We start from the raw sequence: 22,343 nt of genomic DNA, 5'->3' as shown, positions 1-22,343 counted from the left end.
TAGGTCTATACTCTAGGGCCTGCCTCTAAGATCATAGTCATTATACATGTTTTATCCTCTGTTGGTCCACAAATAATGCTGAATTTTAAATTTCCATTCAGCATTTACACTGCAAAGTTAGGATAAAGAGGAATATAAGCACCAGCTTCACCTGAATCAACTGAAGTAGTTGTAAATTGACAACAAGCAAAGCTACATAATGCCCATAACTTCACTGTCTCCCCATGAACACAGTTGCATGAATAAAAGTGACATACACTCCCAAGTTGCATTCTTAGGAAAAGCCAGCTATTTATCTACACACAAGAACAAAGGTTGGCAGCTCTATGCATTCAACACAGCTATTTATAACTGCAGGTGCTGTTCCTTCTCTCTCTCTTGGGCATTTCTCAGGTGCCAATAGTCAGTGTCCCATAAGCCAAGGTGTAATCCTGCTAGCATTGTAATATGCTTATTCCCATTAGCAGCGCTATACTGGTGAGTTTCTTTGGCTAGGTGCATTTTTCTTACAGATATTTCTCTTCTACCTGATCAAAACTTTTGACTTCTGAATGAGTCCCAATTAACTACACAATTTATTTGTTATTTTTCATGAAGTTATCAATTCTGGTCTTTCTCTTGTCATGTCTGGATTATGCAGTTCAAGATTTGAAAAACTCTCCCAAATTAGAGCCCACCATTTATTATAATGATCCAGCGTTTTGGTAGCCCTTTCATTTTGGTGCCTTCTGCAATGTCAGAATCACTAGCAATGAAGCCTATAACACAGCATAGACAAATACATAGGGCAGTAGTCTGGCACCTTTGAAGCCTGAATTCTGTTTTCCATATGGACAATACTGACAAAACCACACAAAAGTTAGTCTTGTACTCAGAGTCTAAGCACAGTGACCTTGATTCAAAAGAACTTAGTTCCATCTATGTCCTAGTAAATCTAATGAGACAACAATAATTTCTAATCCCTGTAAATTCAGATTAAATTTAAGAACATTCTCTGGACTGGAGCCAGCAGTTGTGTAGATTTAAGCTACACAGGTTAAAACAGGTTGAAATCACATTTCATTCTGCACTGGAATGATGTCATCATGTGGAAGTAACATGTAGATGTCTGTGCAAAGTGGATTCTTTGGGAATAAAGAATGTACTCTTTGCATCCAATTGTCAGAGGTCCATGTTGTCATAAATCCAATCCCATTTGCTTCTTTACGACCAGGGTATCACACAATATCCCTGCCAAGCAACAGTTGGAAAACCAAGAATTTGTCTTTTAGATGCCTCATAGCTTTTGAAATTAGGGTCTTAGAGAACATGGTCTTGTGATATAATTTTAAAATCAATGTATTCCAGAGTCTATGAATTAACTATTGCCTCCTTTTTCATACTATCACTGACACTATTTAATATGTACCTGTAAGAAACCATTAGAAGAATGAGAACATACTAAATGAGGGTTAAAACATAAAATCAAGTGTATCAGAGAGTAACAAACAGGTCTTGAGCAAAGATTCTTACTGCTATGTGTTAGAAAGGTCCAAACCTGCTTTGACACATCAAAAAGGGAGCCCTAGATAGGACCAACACTGTGACTCTCAGAGCGAAACATGAGGCAAAACTGATCAGCAGTGGTGAGATCACTCGAGAGAAATCAAGAACTATGCTACTTACCAAGCCTCTGGCTGCAATTTTGCCCCATGCACACATTATTTAACTAACATATTCCCATTAAGAACTAATATAAGTCTATTTTTGTAATACATAGAAATATTTTAAGTCACAAAAAATTCTGGAAGGTTATTATCAACTATAATTTCTACATTTCATACTATAAAAGCTTACTATCATGTTTATTCACACAACCAGTGATGAGATTCAGCAGGTTCGCACCACTTCAGCAGAATCGATTGTTAAAATGGTGCTTTTAAACAACCAGTTGTTAAATTATTTGAATCCCACCACTGCACAAAACCCTCCTGAGACTTATTCAAATCTAAAGTATGACCAAACAAGGGTGTGAACCAGATCTCAGATCAACACTATATACTCTGGGATCCTTAAGAAAGTTCAGAATAACAGAATTATGATGCTAAGATCTACTTAATTTTTTTAGCATGATCCTGTTTAAATAAAGGGAGATGTTTGCAGTAGGTCCCTTAAAGGCAGCAAGATCCTTTAGTCACCTCTCACATGGACTTTTCACATTTCAAAGAATGGATAGTGGTTCTACTTTGATTCTAAGCCTAGAATCAAGTGTGTGGTGGTAGTTATTCCAGAGTAGTTAGAGTATGCATTAACTGATACCCGACACAGGGCTCTCCATTTGTAAAGGGAAACTAATAATACTCAATGAGTTTCCATATGGATTTATAGATAAGAAAGTTTGGCAATGGTTTGATATAGAAATCCCTTTTACCACTGAAAAATTCTCCTTTTTAGCAGGGCTTGACATCTTCTTGTCCTACTTCAAAGGTTAAACATTACCCAGTAATCACTCAACTTGCAGAAAGCATATTAGTGGATTATACTTACTTGCATAGGCAGGTTGTTAGCCATTGTGAAGCTAGGCATGGGTGGCAAAGCACTGTATGTGTTTGTTAGCGCGGTGTCTGTCCTGCCCAACATTGAACCTGATGTGAAAGAGGAAACTATAATAGAATAGATAGATAGACAAGGATGGGTGTATTAGTTTACCCTTCAATCAGATGACTGTATTACTGTATTACCCAGAATGGGTGGGTGTCTAGTCAATATAGTCCTTTGAGCATATTTACCCGGTGTTGTGGGCTGGGGGATTGGTTGGTAAACACTTGTGCTGAAACTGCTACTGATGGGAATGTGACTGGGGGTGTTGCTGGCTTGTCTTCTCTGATTCCTTAGTTTTTCCTCCCGTCTCCACTTTGCCCTCCTATTGGAAAACCACACCTGCAAATACAAAATACGTTCCCTCAGTACAATGAAAGCAGTAATGTTCCCTACAGACATCTCAGATCTGTTTCTATAGAAAAGAAGAGAGGATCGTGTAAATAACCCACACCCACTTTTCCATTTGTTGCCAAAGGGATGGAGCTAGATGTTTAGCACTCAGCATACAGAGAGATATGATGCACCTTTCCATTGGCAGGGCACATTAGATGTAATAAAGATGCACATTCACTATGCATCCGTATTACAGTATACATCTGGATCTAGATGCGATCTGGAAGTGAAGTGACATTACTGTCTATACTTCATGGAGCCCCCCCCCCCACGTTTCTTCCTTTTGGCACAACAATAATATATTGCTGATTTGGAGCCTGTGTCTTTTTCCCTGAAAAAAATATGAATGTTTCTTCTTTCAAGAATGAGGAAAGGAGAGGGAAAGAGAAAAAGAGAGGGAACATAGACAAACATGGAATGATGTAGCTACTTGGATACCTGTATTCTTGCTTCAGGTAAGTCTATTTTGGCAGCTAGTCTCTCTCTAGCAAATACATCAGGATAATGAGTTCTCTCAAATTCTGGCATAAAGGAAACAGTATAGAATTAGCGCTAAAAATAGTTTTGAAAAAGAACAACCGCATTTTGCTTTCAGCCTACTGTATGATTCTTTTTTAGTACTCTGTCTACTTTAAATCATTCATGAGGCATATTCCCACAAAAGTGCTTTTGAACAAGATAATATGCAAGTTTATTTCAAAAGTGAGAGATGCCTTGGTTTAAAATTCACTCTCTCTCACCATCTCACCCCCCACACAAACTTACATATATTCCCATCCTGGAGTTATGTGTTTAAAAACTGAAACATTTTGCCTGTGTCCAATGGTAGATGATTAAGGAGGAACTGGCAAGTTGCTCTGTGCTTGGGTGATAATTTTGGTCCATTAGCATGTTAATACATTTTCCCTGCTAATATTTTTTAAAAATATATATTGACATCTCAACCCATAATCTGACTTGCACCAAGAAGCAGAAATTCTGCTATAGATTGGTTCTGGTTAAGCTGGACCAGGTCAAAATAAGTTTTGTAATCTCAGTGCCCCAAGCACCCCCTCAAGCATGTAATGTCATCTGAGAAAAGGAAGATGAAGACTGCAGCCTTATTTCACACCAGCAGCCTACACGGCAACCCTTGGAGCATTTGAGGGTCAGTGCAAATTTGGTTATCACGTAAACATTTAAGAAATGCTCCGGAAACTTCTGAGATTTGCATCAGTTAATATCAATGTTTACTCCCCACCCACCCCCAAAATCTGGCAAACTGGGATTAGGACAGACAATGCGACACATTCCTTTTGGTCAGCACATAGAAAATGCCACCCACCTTTCTCAAGCGCTTCTATTTGTTCTTGGGTGAAGGATGTCCGATTTCGCTGCAGCTTTCTTTTCAGCTGGAGCCTCATCTGGGCTTCATCTGAATCTTCCCCATTTGAACTGATGGAGTTGGTATTCTCACCCCCTCCTTCTTGCTGTGGGCAGCCATCTACAACACAAAGAGAATAGACCAGGCTGTACAATAATGAAGAAAGTTGGTCCTTACAATCTGTGTAGGTAGCATCATTACAGCTCAATCCATATTTTGATTTGCACTATCCTGAAACATGTTCTGCCCCCAAACATGTTTCAGGATAGTGCAACAAACCATAGGCTTCAGTTCCAGGCACGCATACCTGACATGACTGCAAATTCAACTGAACTTATTTCTCAATAAATATGCACATCTCACTTAAATTAGGTGTGACTTACTTGCACAATCACTCTGATCCTTTTAGCATATATCTTTCCCACTGCAGTAGGTGTACAAGAGAAGGTTATCCTCTAAACTAAAATATCTTCAGAAATCTATAGGCGTAAAATGTGCACGCATACACGAGAGCACAGCCAGACCTCTAGCCTGAGAATAAATATGCTTAAGGCTGAGCTGCACATTTCAAAGGCAATAAGCTTAAGGCACATTGGTTTAACTAGTTTGTGATGTATGAGGATCAAATGATACACATGGGACAGCTCTGGTTTTGGAAATGGATGAATGGCAAGGATGATCTTGTTTAAAACATTTACGCAGCTGAAGAGAGAGAAATTAAGTCTTTCTTTAATGCAGTTGAGTTAAAAATGGAGGGAGACCAGACACAACATGGAATATAATGATGGGGGCATAGCTAAAGCAGGTTGGATTTAAGAAATATCAAAATGATAACATTTTACTATATGATTGAAGAATGGATATATATCTTTTTATGTTTTATTTATACCAGATAGCTCTTATTGACCCCCATCCTCAATATAACAAGATTAAATAGAGCTGCAAGGGAATGTTGTTGCATCTTTTGCAGAATGCCCTGAAAAATCCTTTGTTGGAGGAATTTATTTACTTATTGCTACATTTAAAATAGTGATGTTCAGTATTTCAGATTATCTATAATCAGTAATTCCTATCTAATCAATTAGATGTTGATAGGTTTGCAGAAAATGCTATTAAGAAACCAAACCAAGCTTGTAATCTTTTTTAAAAAATATTTATCTAGTTTTGATTTGAATTCTGCACAGTCAATTTCATTTTAAAGGTTGTGAATTTAGAACTGCCTGCATTGTTCTGCAGTTTTATTCAACTATTGTATGAGTGTGCATTGCCTTGACACCTATTACAGAGCACAGCTGTAATTATATCATCACCAAGAACAGGCTATAATTGCTGAAAATGGAATTTTATATTTAGATAAAAGGACTGTCCATTCTTTGTAATGTGTTGCACCCGAGAAAAGTAAGATTTCTTTAAAAAATTTAACATGTAATTTTAAAAAGAAATAGTAGCGAGTTCACTAAGTAGCTAAATATGCTATTCTGCAGCTGAGCGCCTAGCATATCATTTAAGTGGTACATTTTTAATTAGGGCATTTCCACTACTTTTAATGTAATTTCTATCATTAAACAAGAGAAAGTTTTATTGTTTTCACATTGCTGCTGGAGGTAAAGATATGCTCATGGTCTAGCTGTCTTTCAAAGTGTCTGCACACACTGAGGGAAAGGGGGGGAAGGGGAGCTTACAAAAGGAACGGACATTTCTGTAGAGGCAGAGGAGAAGTTGTCAGTGAATTAACTCTCCCTTTCCTTTCAGAGCATAATTCAGAGTGGTTTTTGATGTTGCTAAGTTAAAAAAAAGAGTAAGGGATTCTTTTTAGCACAAAGTTGCTGGAGAGGGGAGTTGCTAAAAATAAATGGCCAGCTTTCTCTCTCTTAGCTTGGAAATATATTTGTGGGAAATCAACTTTAAAGTAATATCATTTATAATCAGCTCACAATAGGCCCAGCCTTCAAAGGCTGAAGAGAATTGTGACAGGATCTGGTCGGGATCTTTTCAAACACTTTGAAATGTTTTAAAACCCCAACTTTCTCTTCCATTTAAACAGTTGGATTCATCTCCAGTGGTCACCATATGGGCGTTTGGAGATCTATTGAGATGACCACCAACACTTGAATAGAGCAGGGGCTGCTTTTCACCAGGACACAATGCCCGTGGAGTAAGGGAAACTATTAAACTCTTGGGGCAAGGAGGAGGGTTGGCAAACTTTCGTGGGCAGAATTTGAAGGACACAATCAGGCAGCCCCAACAAAAGGATTCTCTTGAGGCTTGCAGTGGCCCACATTGTATCACAAGGATCCCAGTCAACAGACTTTTCAGTGAAGTATGTTAACCTTTAGGCACGACTATCATTAATCACTGTCCCCTGGGCTGGGCTACTCAATGCTATTTAGGATTTTTTAAAAACTTTCTATAGGAACCAAGGAAGAAAGAAAGAACACCCCTAAACTGGTGAATAGGCCAGCTCCATACACTGAGCCTGTTTACTCAACACCAGGAAAAGGGAGGGGGGCAAAGGAGAGGGGGAAACTCCTTAACTTAGATTAGAGAAGCTTCACCTAGCAGAGAAGAGCCCCAAGACAAGGGCCCTGTTTTTGTTTGCTAGTCCAGGTCAGCTGCTGACTTTTCCAGTGTTTTCAGAAGAAGGGCATTTGTGGGTTTCCACTTTGCTTTTAAGAATTATAGCTGACCAGCCCAAGAGCCCTCCTCCTACTGGTTTCTGTTTTTCCTAAGCAATGCTGCTGGGATTTTGGTGACAGCTTCTGGATCCCTCTGGCATTCCAGCTTAGGGAATGGAGCAGAGAACATCACCCATGTTGCCTTTGTTTTCAGCGGATAACATACCTGTAAGGCAACAGGCCTTAGCGAGGAGCTCCATCAGAGAATCCATAAAAGATTCATAAAAGAATCGCACTTAGGCTCACACCTTTGCCCAGAGATGCAACACCTTCCTGGGTTCCCCAGCCATAACTTTGAGAGGGGAAAGAAGCAGGGGGTGCAAGCACCCTTCACAACTGAGGTGATAGCCATGTGTTTTGTACCTGTATGGCACTCATATAAACAAGCTAAGATGGGATGTTTCGATTAATGCTTTCCAGCATCTTTACTGGGCAGTAAGACCAATGGTTTTGGATAGCATTTACTCACTACACCTAGGATTGTAGATTTAGCCAGAGTCTCCACACATTATGGATTTCTGCACAGATCTCATTCCCCTTTCACTTATGAGGCTAACACTATCCACTATTTACACGGGCATGTGCTGACAGGGTATGTGCAATTGCCCTCAAAAAAGAAGGAGAATCGTCTGGAGAGGTCATGGGATGGGGAACGGGGATGTAAATATTGGAAAGGTCGGTCCTTTTGAGGAGCCTTCAGATGGGGCTCCTCAAGCGCTCCTTCTGAATCAGCGGTGTTTAGGATGGCCCGAAACCGAGTCTTTCCCGAGCCAACGTGCTCTAAATCAGATCTCTTGTATATCAGCTAAAACAGCGGTTGGCTTTAAAAGATTTCGCCCCACTGATGGCTCTACAACAAGGGCCGCTGAGCTTAACCGAACACGCCCAGATCGTGGTTCGTCCAGCTGCGGATCGGCCGGGGTGGAAGCCAAGAAAGCCAAGGAGTGCGGAAGCCAAGGAAGCGACCTCGTGTCTGCCTGCCTGCCTGCCAGCCTGCGAGGGTGATACGCGTGTGTACAATACATCCGCCGTACTTCAGATAGTCTGATGTAGCGTTTCAACCGTTCGGGCTGCTGTGTTGTCCCCCGCCCCCCGGTAGCAGATCCCCCTAGACGCAAGCCGGGCTTTGCTGCAAGCGGCGGCACAGTCCATTGCCCGTGTGTGTCGGCGGGGGGAGGGGGGCTGGCCCCGGGAACATTCCTCCCCCCCCAGGGCTCGTGATCCCACCCGTGGACATGTCAGCACTTATTCATGCGTGGCCAAGGCCGCTTTCACTTGCCTGCGTGCGCCATTCAGCACCGACAACCAAATGAACCCGCTTTCAAGCGAGGCAGGGGAAATCCCTCGTCTGACACAAGGTGAAAATGGCAGCCGAAATGTCCACCCCCGGGATCTGGGGGCAACTGGAGCCCTTCCCATCCCCGGTTACTTCCCAGGCCAGCAAGGTTGCGAGTTGGCTCCATTAAGATCCACGAAAAATCTCGCATTAATAGGATGAAGTTTGCTCCTTAAATCAAAGGCCCTTAATTTAATATTTATTGCAGGCTTTTCGCTTGTTTTCATTCCCATACCACATCCCTCCCCCCAAAACACACACCCCAACAACCCCTGGTGTCTGTTAAAGCTATTTAAAGGTTTGATCTGGAAAGGCAGATATGTTTCTTTTTATAATGTCAGACAATTAAGATATCTTTCTTTCTTTTAATGGGGACTTTCTCTCCCTCTCTTTAAAAAGAAGCCCTGTAAAGGAATGAACTCAATAGTCCGTTCCACCTTCTAGACCTAATCCGCAAGAAAGCGACTGAATATGCTGTCCCTATTATCCTATAGCTAGACCATCTGACGCTGGGTATAGGATTTGTTTCCAGGAAAGAAAAAAGAGGGTGGGGGGAATAAAAGACGCTGGGAAATAAAATCATTCCTTGGTTTCTTAGTGTCTTAATCAGTGAGGCGGAAAACTAGCACAGAAAAAAAAGAAAAGAAAAGAAAAAGAAAGAAAGATAGCAAACCGATTGCGGCACCTTTCAGCTGCAGAGCTAGGATCAAAACATTGTAGCATCTGTTGAAAGAGAAAGTGTCTAAATCCTATAGAAGGCTTTAGTCTTATAAGGAGGGAGGGAAAGGGGGGGGGGAGAGAATAAGAAACAGTGTCTCAGTGATCCCTAAAACCACTAAATCACTGGAGAATTTCTCCCGGATAGAGATGTCTCTTTTTGTTCTGTCAGCTCTCGTGTATCCATTATTTTATTCACTGCTGCATGGCGTTTATCAGATGGAGACCATATTTGTCCCCCTCTGAGACCTAACCTTGCCTTATGCTTCTGGAGTAATGGACTCTTAAAATCCAGGAGCACAGAGACAGGCCTGCAAGGAAAAAAAACATTAGAGATGGGCATGAATATTCCAGGGCGAAGCCGTTTTATTAATGTTAATCTGGTGATGCAGAGGCTCTGAGATTTTCTCTCCCCGCCCGCCCGCACTGGCCCTCACGTCTCTTCCTCTCTTCTCCCTCCCTTTCTTCTTCCATCTCCCCCCTCCCCACTCGGGGCCAATAAAACGGCTGAATCTCTTTTATTTCCCATTCATTTGCTTTAACTATATGGCAGCCGATGATTAACAGAGTGCTTGAGGCTCTGGCGTTCCTGTCCTGAACACCTTTGCTCCAGAAGGCTTCCTTGGCATTTTTCTCTACCAAAGGAGAGCAGCTTAAAACTGTGGGGTCATGATCCAGGGATCCCATGGGCACTTACTTGGAAGTCATTGTGCCAAACGGGGCTTACTTCCGAGGAACCATGCTTAAAGCTGGGCAAGTCGTCTCCTATATATCTACAGAGTTGGTTGAAATCGTGTGCTTAAGTCCCTCTTTAAAGCCAGTGGGGCTTACAGTGCTTAACCTGAGTTGATTTGTGAAGCCCTCCCCCAAATACCAATCCAAAGACTTCAAGAGATCCAGCAAAGGAAATCAGTGAAATTAAACGGAAAATCCGAACATTTCTGGGCAGCAGCGCCGACACCCTTCAGTTCTTGACGGTGCCACCCCCACTCCGGAACCCAGCCCTTTGCCCTTTGGGAAGGGAGATCGGCGGGAGGATTTCCTCGCGAAAAACACCTTCGTGTGACAGGCGCTGCGGGGTGAAGGCTTCAGTTTCAGGTGCTGCCGGGAGTAAACAGCGCATGGAGGCATAGCACCTCCCACTGGAGTCTTTGTAGGAGGGGGGTCACCTCCATAATATTTGCACTACAGCACCCACCGCTGTGTACGCAAAAACTAGATGAAATCTATTTTTAGTTGGAATCGTTTCTTTTAGAAAGTATCTCGATTCCATTTTGTTCCTACGATATAGGGGCTTCGGTAGTCTCCGAAAAAAAATCGACCCAACAGTCCAAACGAGGAGGGGAAACACAAACCCTTGAGGGGGTGTATTCCCAGAACTTGTCCATGCACCAAAGAGAGCCGCGTCCCTTGCTGTGCCAACCCGAAAGATCTTTCCACACTCTCGCTTTTCATACCCTCAACCATAATAGGAAGCAAACCCTCCTCAAAACCTCTCCTTCTGGTAGGTGGGTGCCTACTCACACATCCGATCTATACTGCTAGAGCTGTACAAAGCCGATTGAGAACAACAAACGGGGGCAGCGTGGCTCCTTAAAGGCCGGCAGATACAGTGTGTCCTCAGCGGGGACCACAGACCACTCCCCCAGATCCACCCATGGTTCTAGAAAAAGCCCCAATAGTCCCTTTGAGCTTTGCTGCCACAGACTGGCACAGCTAAGGAACCCAGGTTGCCGGCGGTTGTGATCTGCGGGTTGCAGCCTGCCAGTCCATTCCAGATATCTAAAGTAGATACCTAGAGAGTGACGTGTTTACACGGATCCTCGCCCCCCCCCCCACCCACACTTACCCCTGGTTGACTGGAAAGAGCGTCCAATAAATTCCACTAGGTCCCACTTCGAAGTAAGACTTCAGTCCCGTGTACTGAGTCAAGACCCGCTGAACTCAATAGAATTTAACCGGCGTTAGATTGTCAAGCACGTTAAATTCAGAATGAACACGTGCAGGATCCGCCCGAAGTGGGCGATTGTCCAAGGCTAGATGGGGATCCTAACGTCTCCAGGCTATGTAGTAGTCCTCTTTAGTACAGGGAAACGTTGCCCACAGTTTTTTTTTTACAGGTACTTCACTTCCCACCTCTCCCTTACTTTAGAACAATTTGTACTTAAATCAATGACATCTTCTCCGAGCAAATAGCAGGGACGGCTCTACATTTTAAAAAGAGGGGCAAAAGTACAAAAGGACGCCCCTCATAACATACATATTATACAATATACATAATTTTCCTTATCTATACATATATAATATACCAATGTAATTAACGACCCTTTTAAATGGTAGAAAAATATGTTAACCTCCATAAACTGTTAATTAATAATTAAATGTTTACATTATTTTACCATATATTCCCTCCACCCCACTGCACACATAAAAACCCAAACCAGGGACAGAGTTTTTCAACGTAGCCTGTTCCCAAACATTATTTTTAAAATACAGCACACATAGTGTTGACACCAAACACCCCTCACTCTTCTTCAGCACCCTGATAAAGTACAGTTCAATAGAAACTTTATCTGGTAATCAAGATGCTAGAAGCTAAATGGCTGAGCTGAAGCTAATGTACTTTAGTCATAGGAAAAGACAATAATGCTAGGAAATGTTGCTGAAGAAAGTAGGAAAAGCGGAAGAGCCACCATTGATGGACTGCCTCAATAAAGGAAGTAATGGTCCTCAGTTTTCATTACCTGAGCAAGACTGTTAATGAGAGGACATTTTGGAGGTCATTGATTCACAAGTCAGAAGTGACCTGTTGGCTCATAAGGCTCATGAACAGCCCCACTGTTCTTCTCCCCCTCCCCCTTCCCAAATCTGTTTTTTTTTTTTGGAAAAGGTCAGGTCTATGGGGGAGGGTACAGGTTTACTCAAAGGCTTTTGCAAAGCCAAGCAATACACAGCTCCCAGTATTAAAGTGACTTGGGGTGTTGGAGAAGAGTCTGTCCTCTTTCCCTCTATCCTGCTCAGCTTCTTGCCTGCTTCAGGGCTTGCAGCACCTTAACACAGCACAAGGCAGGGGGTGGGGGGAGAGGGGTGCATCAGGCATTCTAAATTGTTAATAGTCACCAGCCCCTAAAACTCCTCCCACTTAGAAAGCACTCTAAGCCCCACCCAAAGCCCTGCATACCCAAAGCCTCCCACAGCCACTGCCAAGGTGCAGTCCTTGAAAAGGGGCAAAAAGATAAGGAACTGGAAGATCTTACAGGTGGAGGAGGGTAGGGTGCCTCATCCAAGGCATGAAGGGCCAATGAAAGTTAGGGGGGGGGAGGTCTTCCACTGCACATAACTTGACACATTTTAATATCTCCTCAGAAAGCTTTAGCTCCCACCCCTCTTCACTTGACTAATAGCCACAGCTTCCTCCTTGTCAAGGACTGTGACTCCCCCCTGAGCCCCAGCTCTCTCTTCTTTCTCCCCCACCTCCCAGCAGCAGCCTAATCAGGGGGACAGGGAGTGCACACTGCAAAACAAGACATCTCTGCTGAGCAACTGAGCCTCCTCTCTCTAGCCACTACCCAGGGCACCTGTCCCCTTGCTCTCCCCTCTAGATCCCTGGAGAGGAAGAGAAAGGTTCCTGTGGAGATATTCAAAGATGTCAAGTTCTATGCAGTGGGAGACAAAAACTCCTAGGTAACCTTCCTTGGCCTTGCTAATCTCCTTCCCTGGCTGAGGTAGCCCCTGTTTTTCCACCTGCTGGACCTTCCAATTTCTTGTCTTTCCAATCCCCCACCCCCACCCTTTCAGGGACATACATAGACAGTGGCCATGGTAGGCTTTGGGCACAAGAGACAGGGCTTAGGATGTGCTCTAAACACTTATGGGGAAGAAGAATGTTGGGGTCTGATGTTGGGGTCATTAACAGTTTAGAATTCCTGATGCACCCTTCTTTCTTGAGTAGACCTCAACATCATCATTATCTGATATTCTTGAATTTCCCCAAACATCCTGATTTTACGCCTTTGGAAAGGGATGCGGGGGAGGGCGGGAGGGTGGGAGAGAGAGAGAGAGAGAGAGAGAGAGAGAGAGAGAGGAGAACAGAGGGTGCTGTATTTTTAAAAAAAAAGGTCCCAGAAAAGGCCAGACAGAGCAATTCTATCCTTGGGTGGAATTTTTATGTGTGCAGAAGAGTGGAGGGAATATCCAAACATTATAGATAGATAAAATACTGTATAAGCACAAATTATTCATTAACTGCTCATAGAGGTCAACATTTTAAGTCCTGATTGAAAGCCGCTCTTACACAGACTGAAGCTGGGGGAACACACTCACTGGGTTCAGACAATTTTTCAGTAGCTGGTCCTGCAACTAGTGCCACTTTCCAGTGCTTAACTGGACCAGACCAACTTTGTCCCCACCCCTTCCGCCCACCAGGATCCTTAAGTGAAGGACAAGGCTGCTCAGCTTCAGTGGGGCTGCTTATCTGAAATATAGGTTCTTCTTTCGTTTGGACCCATACATCTGATTGCTTATACTAAGGCATAACATGACAGGCCTTATGATCCTTTAGAACTATCGGATTGAGTGGGGCCTCGGCTTCGGCTTCGGGGCGGGGGACAGAGTCCACCCTGGGCGAGGCACCTGCAGAAGTGGATGCCAGCTAAGGGACCTGGCAGATGCCCAAGGCCACCAGGCCCATGGGCGGATTGGGACAGATTGACCGGAGTGATGGTGCAACGCTTCCTTCGGATGATCTGAACTTGCCATCTGAACAAAACTCTGACCCCAGCGAAGTACGAGGGCTTCAAAGGGCGGAGATCTGCTTCGAGTGGCCCTCCACCTAGGCGATCGATCTACATACCCACAGCATTCAGAGCGCATGTTCCCATCTCACGCCAATGGATGGGACCCCCTTGCAGGCCAATGTGGGGACAGCTTGGTTAATACCGGCACGGAGGATTTACTGAGAGGCCAGCCCCGCCCCTGCTCTTTCCTCAAGTGTTTCTCATTGCCTAGAGGGAGATCGGAGAGTTGGGAGCTTAATAAGATGCCCCAAATCTCTGTCTTCCCAGAGTCCCTCCTAGATTGCTCCCTTCTCTTAAAATTGACATGTCTAATTGGCAAGCGGTGCCATATCGTGTCCAGAGGTCTCCTGTGGAACATTTCTACAGCTGTCTCCTTCAACTAGGCGTTTATTCATGTCGCCTTAATGAGAAACAAAACGATCTCTAATGAGCAATTACATAGCGACAGAATTGTTCCCATAACAAATTCTTGCGTGTGACAGAAACATCCTTTGTACCAGATATTCCGTATATTGTTACTGATTTCTTTCTCTCTCTTGCTCTGCGCTTTAACATCCTTTTCGGGATGAAAATAAAAAGCAGGTTGTTTTGGGTAGACACCTCTCTTCTAACAGACTGACCACAACTGAAGGAGGGGCTGTTCGGAAAGAGGGGGGGCGAAGAAGCCCCAAACAATCCAAAAGCTACTCAGCATCTCAAGGAGAAGGAAGGCAGCATCCCTTGATCCTTCATAATAACCCCATGTCAGGCTCTATAGGAATGACCTATTCCTATTCAGGGTAAACAGTGGCCCCTCTTGGCAAAGTTGGAGCAGGTCGGTCTGAGGGGCGGATTAATCACAGGATTTTAGGGGTACATCATTGAGGCGCAAACTCAAACCAACTCGAAACTGGATGGTGGAACTAGAATAACGACAGCACTGGGTAGAAACGAATCCCTCCGCTTCTCTACCTTCCACATCAAGATAATCCTCCCCTTACCCTGCTTTTCAGCAAAAATGGGCGGAGGAGACATCCCAAGGAAAACCAAAACGGAAACCTGGGTCCCTCAGAGGCCAGGAAGCTCTCCTGCCCGCCCACACCCTTGGCGCTTCCTGCCCGTCGCTACCTAATTTGTCAATTACACTTAAAGCGCAATCGGAGGCAATGATGTTTATCTCGCAACCTGCCAGCTATTCAGCGTCTCAGACTCTTTGCAAAGACTGATTTATTAAAAAGTATTTTAATTTTTTAATGGGGGGGGGGGATATTCGAGAGAAGGCCCTATCGGAAGCGCGGAGGGGGAGGGCGCTGGAAGAGGCCTGCAGAAAGAGAGATGCGAATCAGGGGGAGTCGAAAAACCTTCCTTGGCAAAGCCTTTCAGGCCCGTCCTGTTCCCGTCCTTCCGACCCTTCTCCGTGCCTTATAGATTGCAATATGACATATGCTGTGGGGGACAGAGGGAGGCGGGGTGGGGTCAGGATGCAGACAGCGCTGTCCGGTTCTGCCACTTCTGCCTTGGAAGGGTCATGGAAGAAATCGAATCGGTGTGTGGGGGGAGGCGGAAACAGGAGCCTTGCCTTCCTTACCTTGGGTCGGCTGTCCTGGAACGGATGTCCCCGGGTACCACCCCGGTCTCGTGCCCCAAGTCCCGGTCTGACCGTTCAGCATTCTTAGCTTGTCATACATTCCATCTGCACCCATCTGTTGCTTTTCGCTAGCCAGGTTGCGGAGGACTCTGTTGATCGACGATACCTGCAAAGGAAGGCACGTTCAATAACATGCGAGAACCCTCTGGATTACAGCTGTGACTATGCAAGATCCTCCCCCGCCCCCCAGCCAGTAATGCCTCGATTGTAAAACTCAGTCCCAAATTACACTTACAAGGAAGTGAGTGTCCCCCACAACCCAACTTAGCACTGCCAAGCAATCGAATGTTACAAATCAAAACTAGCTTTGTGCTCCAATACAGCCTTACTAACCACAATGTGACTACAAGGGAGTAATCGGGTGGTGCATTGCAGCCCTGCTTACATGAGACCAGGGCATGTTATACTGGTATTGAGAGGGGAGGCTGTTGCTGGAAGCAAGCAAGTTCCATTGAAACCCTGCTTCGTGACCCATCTGTTTTGACTCAGGGTGTTATTCCCACCCCATCCCCACCCCTAAAAAAAAAAACCCATTTACAATGCAAAAGCCCAAGTGGTTTGTGTTCATCAGGATTCCTTCTTCGGGAGAATTGCAGCTATGGAAGATGTACACCGGGTCAGAAATGTATTGTTCAACCTTAGAAACAAATGCCAGGGGGTGCAATCTAAAATCTGAACGAAATACATTAAAAGATGTCGGGTGACACTGGCGATTCACCCAGAAACATTTTGCCATTGGTCTTCTTATTTGTTTTGCTTGAATCCTGCCAAAGGTGGATCTATAGGATCCCTCGTAGCCCAAAAGCCAAGGATGAGAAGTGAGGAATGTTTTTCAAAGTACCCCCCCCCCCTACTCACACCGCCCAAATTCTTCATGCCAAAATTTAACCCTAGCAAAAAAACAAAAACAAAACCCGGGGAGCTTCCTAGCCTTTCCCTGAGCTGGAAGAACAAAGAGATTAGAGGTTAGCTGCAGCTCTCCGGGTATTTTCTAGGTCAGATAGAAAAGGGGTTTCATGATGAACTTACACTGGGTATATTATCGTTGGTACAGACCCCCTCCGATAGTAATCTGTCTCGGATCTCCCAAGCAAAGATGGAGGGGCACTCCCGTTTATACTGTGCTATTTTGCTTACAACTTCTGGAGTCGCTACTCTCGGTTTGCTACCTCCGATAGCCCGCGGTCGGATGGAGCCAGTTTCGTAATACCTGCCCAGAATTTTACTCACACAGCCATTCGATACCTGCATCAGGGAAGCGGACAGAAAATCACATTATTAATAATTTCAAGACAAAAATAAAATTGTTTAAGTATGCATTAAACAATGACAAGCTTACGTTTTGATTGTCCAGCACTTGGACTTTTGCATCTGCATGGGTCTATAACACAAAAATATACCTTAAATGGTATGAGAACTTACTTAGAGAAGGTTTTTTCTTTCTTTTTTCTTTCTTAAAAAATATTACATTTGTGGCCCTACAAGCTACAAAGGTGAAAATGTTTAAGCCCACTTGAAAGGAGGGAAGGAGAAAAACTGGCGAAAAATGTCAGATTCAGGGACTAGGGTTGTTTCTATAGACCAGTTTTCAAAATAATCAGATTTCAGGGTGCAGATGTAGGTGGGGGAGGGCAGGGGTGGTCCAAAAGGGGGACCTGCCACCTGGGATCCCTAAGCCAAATCCCTTTGCCAAATTGTTTGCTTACACCTCTGACATGCTAAACAAGGAAAATATTTCAAAGGAAACCAACGTTGTTGCAAGATCTTTGCTTTACATTATATATACATACATGCATGCAGGAAAGCTATACAGAAAGGGGAGAGGAAATTATTACCCCTGACACTTGCTTGGAACTCAGGGGTGTGGACAGTCAATGGGGCTGACTTCCAAGTAAGTGTATTTAGGGTTGGAATATAAACGGATTGCATCATCTGCTCAGTCCAGCCAATTAATTAGAAACTAAATTACTGCATTATCAAACAGCAATAAGGCATAAGGTTGTCAAGCATCCATTTATTCATGGAAAGAAAACTCCCAAAGATTTAGAGAAGAAGCTTGAACCACCATTCCCCTCTCCCCTCCCCCCCTCCCGTAGGGTAGACAGAGGCAGGTAAAAGTCGTTACAAGCCTTTCCCAGTACAGGCTGGTTTTTCGAGCAAGGTAGGCGAAGGACCGGCTCCGACTGGGGAGGCGACCCGCATTTTCACCTGCAGGATTCGTGAGATGTCGCACGGCCGAGCCCCGCTGTGCGCGAGTTCTACGATTTTCTGCCTGGTGGAATCGGGCAGCGGCCGGCCGTTGACAAACACACCGCCGAGCTGATTCACTCCGCTGTGACCTGTGAGACCGGGGAGGAAAAGAAGGACAATGGGAGCCTCTGCGAGCTCAGGATCGGGCGCAGGTCAGGAGCGCGAGGCAGGCAGGCGCTGGGGCCAGGGCTGGGGACGCGGGGAGGAGCCCAGACGGGCCAGCTTGAGGATGGGAGAGCCACGGGGGTAACAGCCCTGGCGGGTCTTTGTCACGCACACTTTATCTCTCTATCGGCATATGAGCTCCCACCCAAGCAAGCCAAGGCATAGCGGCAGCAATAGCAACTTCCACACCAATCCCTGCGTTAGCTGAAAAGCAATAGCACGCACACATACACACACACACACACGTAGTGCAAGATTCCGGAGCAATCCTCAAAGCAACCAGAAAGATTTTCTCTTCTATGAATTACTGCCCCCACCCCCCCACAACGCACACACACCGCCCCGCTGACACCCCGGTAATTGTATCCCAAGCGCTGAGTCCTCTCTAAAGATCCATTCACAGTCTCTGCTCTGCCTCTCAGCCCAGAAGAGCAACATTTGGTTACACACTTTCACTCAGAGCCATCCTTTCAGCATCCTTGGCAGGCAGCGAGCGAGAGAGCCACCAGGCAGGCAGAGCAGGCTTGGGGAGGTGGGGCGGGGGGAGAGGGGAAAGCCTTCTCTCCTGCATTGGGCGTGGGGGGTGGGACGGATGCTTATCCAGCCCCAAGTTTGGATCGCAGCAGCTGGACTTGGAGATCGCCTGCCACCTCCGCCCCCGAGAAGGTCCGTCCTGTCCACCTGCCGCCCTTTCTGGAGCTCCTCGGAGCTGAAACTAAGCCAACAGCACCTCCTCTTTTCCAAGTCTCTGTCCTTCCAGTGCCGCCACTGAGCATCACCCCCCCACCCCCACCCCCCACCCCACACCCTCCCGGCCCCATTTCTTCTCTGGAAAAAGAGTGGGGGAAGGAGATCCGTTATTATTGGCTTTTTTAAAAAAGGAAAATAAATCGAAGTGGTCTAGTCTGAATTTAGCCATGGTCCTCCTGCGTCCTCCCAGCTACGGCTGGCTTGGCCAAAAGCAACGCAACTGGAATGTTGTTGGAGTTTTTTAAATAAAAAAATAGCTGGAAAAGCATCGCCAACCTGCAGCTCTGGGCTTTGGAGGCAAAGGCTGTCCCTGGAGAAGGTCTGGACTCTCTGTGTCTGTCTCTGTTCTGCTCGCCTCCTCTCTGTGGAGCCTCCTGCTAAATTGACTCCCCGAGCCTCAGCTTCTTAGCAATAAATAAGCTCCAAATATAGAAGAGGGGGAAAATATGATGAGTCTCTCTGACATTTGTCTTTAAAATAAAACTAGCTGCACGTCAAGTTTGAGCTTAATTTCTGAAAATAGGCGGAAGTCGCCCCAGATCATGCATGGAAGGCTAATTGAAAAGATCAGTTGGAGCACTTGTGGCAGACATGTCACTTTATGACAGTGCTCCGCTTTTGAAAATTGCATCGTCACGACAAACAGGAGCATGATAAAAACGACCCTTTCTGCCCGGATCTGGGTATCACTCCGACGAGATTGAACGCTACTCGTTTCCGCTCGGAGGGGAGGCGACTTTTTAAGGTAGCCACGGGGCCAGTGCGGACACTACCGAGGGGGCACGCTGCCTCTGCCATAAATGCGAAGTGACATGCGGTTTGGGAAGCTGGGGAAGGGCGGAGGGATTTCACTGGAAGCGGCTGGAGCCCCCAAGAACGAGCCTGGTCAGATGCAGCTTTTCTGGCCCAGCCGTCCCACAGTCCCTGTTCACGCCACTGTCCAGGCCGCGCGCCATCTGAGAGGCCCACCTTACACCTCCCTTTAGATTTAGAGAGGGGGAGGGGCATCAGCGCTCTTTCCCATCCTCCCACCCCCACCCCCATTGCCATTTACTTCCCCTGGGCGCAAACTGCATTCGCCTCCCCCCCCCCGCCTCTCTCTACACACACCTCTCTACACATACCCGTCCCTGATGCCAGTGGAATCTGTGCTACCTTCACTACGGAATAGAGGGACCTGATCCAGCCAACGCGAAGCACTTTTCGAGATGCAGAACCAGCTTAAGCCACTAGCCTTGAAGGGAGCGCGGGAGAGAAGGCTTCCACGGAGCATGGGTCTTCCTTGCTCCTTTGGCTCTCCGCCTGCCTGGCCCAGGAAACCTGGCATTCCAGCAGGGCCTCGGCCCGCTTTGGAGAGCTGCTGGAGAAGGGTTCTTGCTCGCGAGCAGAGCCAGGCCCGCCAGGCCCGCGCGGAAAGGTTAAGCCTTAATCAATGCCTTAATTTCCCTGGAGAGCGCAGGCAGATCGAGCCCCGGGGCCGTGATTATGCGCCTCGGCCTCTCGGGTGAGGCATCTCATCGGGAAACATATGGTGGCAATTTGGACGCTCGGCACCAGAGACACGCACGAGTTCGGCGCATAAAGCCGGGAAAGCCGGCCGCGCGACCTCTCGACAAACTCCGGGCTTCTCCGAGCTCCGGATCTGGGAGGAGGGAGGGGGGAGGCGAGCCAGCCCAGAGGCGTAAGTGAAGGCATTCCAACCTCCGCCGGATGCCGCCGCGCTGGGCCCGCAAGAAGGCCAAGGGTACCGCCCCATGTGTTGCTCTCCTCTCCGCGTCCCGCAAGATCCCATGCAGGAGGCTCCCTGGCCGGAAAAGGTCCCACTGGAGCTAGAGAGGATCCCCGCCAAGGATCCCGCCAAATGACCTCACAGCAACCCGCAACGCCGGCGCGCCTGGACTCCTTCCCCAGAAGGAAAACAAGCCTCCATTCGTTTGAATGTTCATAGGAATATAGGTCTGCTCTTATCTGCAGGTGCTTCCTTGGAAGCAAATGCCACGGGAACCAGACGTGTGGCTGGGGAGGCGGCGCCCTGGATTCCAACAGAACTGGCACTCCAGTGAGCCAGGATAGAGCCGAGTCGATATGTTTTTACTGGAGGAAAGTCCCACTAGTTCCAGTGAGCTTTATTCTCAAATAAATGTACCTAGCCGGAAGCCACAGACTCTTCCAAGGATGATTACAGCCTCGAATCAGAGTCAAGAAATGCTGGGGGGCGGGCGGGGGCGGGCGGGGAGTGAAGGCAAAGGAAGCCCTGGTTCTGAGGCTCCACAGTCTTTCACTGGAAACTCCTGTTCAAAGGAGACTTTTTAGAAGTTTTAAACAAAAGCAATTTTCCCGTGAACTGAAGGTTGTTTTATCGAAGGGGAATTTGCTAGAAAAATAAGGACGCAGCCCAGCCTAGTAAGCTTCTTGGATTTCCATAGAGGACATTTAAGCATGTGCTTAACCGTCCACCTCAAATCACTGAAACTAAAAAGGTCATCCGTGTGGCAGGATTGTGCCCTAAAGGTGCAGATTAGTAACTCGATCCTTCCGGTTTCCCTCCAATTCCATAAAGTGGGAAAGAGAGATTTATTTCCCAGTAATTACATCTAGGAGTCCCTCATTTTTTTCCAAATACACCAGGAAGGAGACGCCCTGGGTTATTGGGGTACTTACTTGCAAGTGATCAGGCATATTTCGGGCCTTCCCAGGTTCCCAGCGCTCACTCCCTCCCCCCTCCCCCCTCCCCAGTTAGTGGAGCTTCCACAGTGCAAAGCTGTCTTCTGGAATGGCATGTGGACATCCCAACAAAGTTTTTTTTTTTGGGGGGGGGGGGAGGCTTGTTTCTATTTTAGCGGTGAGCTGTGGACACTGCCCCTCCTTCAGTTCTTAATGGGTGTCATTGGCGCCTCTAAAATGAGGAATTGTGCCGGCCACTGGGATGGCGGTGGTGAGCCCATTTGGTGGAAATAAGTCCGGGGGAATCCGCTTCAAAACAAGCATGCTTTGGGTTGCTGCTTCGCGTCACTCCGAGTTGGGGTGGGGAGAGATTCTGAGAGCATACTTTTCACACGCAACGCAGATACACACCAGGCCCGATAATTCCTCTCAGCAGAATGAGACCATCCATCACAAGATTGTGTAAAGTCAACGAAACATGGGAGATAGATTAAACAACGAGTTGGAAGCATATGCCACGGAAATCAATGGAACTGAACCCGAAGTAAACATATTAGGATCCGAGCGCGAGGCTACAAGGAAGCCACTGACCAGTCCCTGCCGATCTGGTTTGCTGGAAAAAAGCGGTTGAAACTGACAACATCTCTTGTCCCTTCCCTTTCAGGCTTCCTGGGTAACCACCAGGCAGCCCTGGCTGGTCCATCTCCGCACATACCCATTGCAGACAAATGCAAGCAGAAAGCCACCCAGGTGCCCAATACTTCTTTTCCAGCCACTGCCTCCAGTCTTGATTGACTGTCCATAAATCCCACGCACACTCTCCCCAAATTCTTTTAAGTCAGCGGAATATAGAACCGAGACAGATAACGTGGGGACTTTTCCTTACTCATTTGCTGCTTGGATGCTTGCTAAAGCGGAGAGCTACTTTCTTTTAAAATGTCCGATTCAGGCATAGGGGATTCCAGTTAAAGACCTCCTGGCTTGGAAAAAAATCAGACTGTTAGAAGGAACCACAGCGAAAAAAGAC

At 46.3% G+C, this 22,343-nt stretch overlaps 1 protein-coding gene across 14 annotated transcripts in view; it reads right to left on the bottom strand.

Annotated features, from left to right (window-relative positions):
* The window catches only part of PAX6 (paired box 6), a 41,307-nt gene that overhangs the window by 4,118 nt on the left and 14,846 nt on the right, over positions 1-22,343 (bottom strand). For 3 of the 14 annotated variants that reach the window (XM_048486537.1, XM_048486538.1, XM_048486536.1), the window contains 8 exons: positions 17,696-17,826; positions 16,827-16,868; positions 16,517-16,732; positions 15,428-15,593; positions 4,298-4,456; positions 3,412-3,494; positions 2,769-2,919; positions 2,527-2,642 (listed from right to left, as the gene is read on the bottom strand). In XM_048486537.1, the coding sequence (XP_048342494.1) occupies positions 2,527-2,642; positions 2,769-2,919; positions 3,412-3,494; positions 4,298-4,456; positions 15,428-15,593; positions 16,517-16,732; positions 16,827-16,868; positions 17,696-17,826 (1,064 nt within the window). Of the gene's footprint in view, positions 1-2,526; positions 2,643-2,768; positions 2,920-3,411; positions 3,495-4,297; positions 4,457-15,427; positions 15,594-16,516; positions 16,733-16,826; positions 16,869-17,695; positions 17,827-18,352; positions 18,384-18,928; positions 19,073-22,343 lie in introns of those variants that run through there. The other 11 variants (XM_048486547.1, XM_048486533.1, XM_048486534.1 and 8 more) reach the window with 11 other exon arrangements.

This window comes from Sphaerodactylus townsendi, linkage group LG02 (assembly GCF_021028975.2).
Source record: "Sphaerodactylus townsendi isolate TG3544 linkage group LG02, MPM_Stown_v2.3, whole genome shotgun sequence".
Lineage (NCBI taxonomy): Eukaryota > Metazoa > Chordata > Lepidosauria > Squamata > Sphaerodactylidae > Sphaerodactylus > Sphaerodactylus townsendi.
This window is presented reverse-complemented; position numbering and strand designations above follow the sequence as displayed.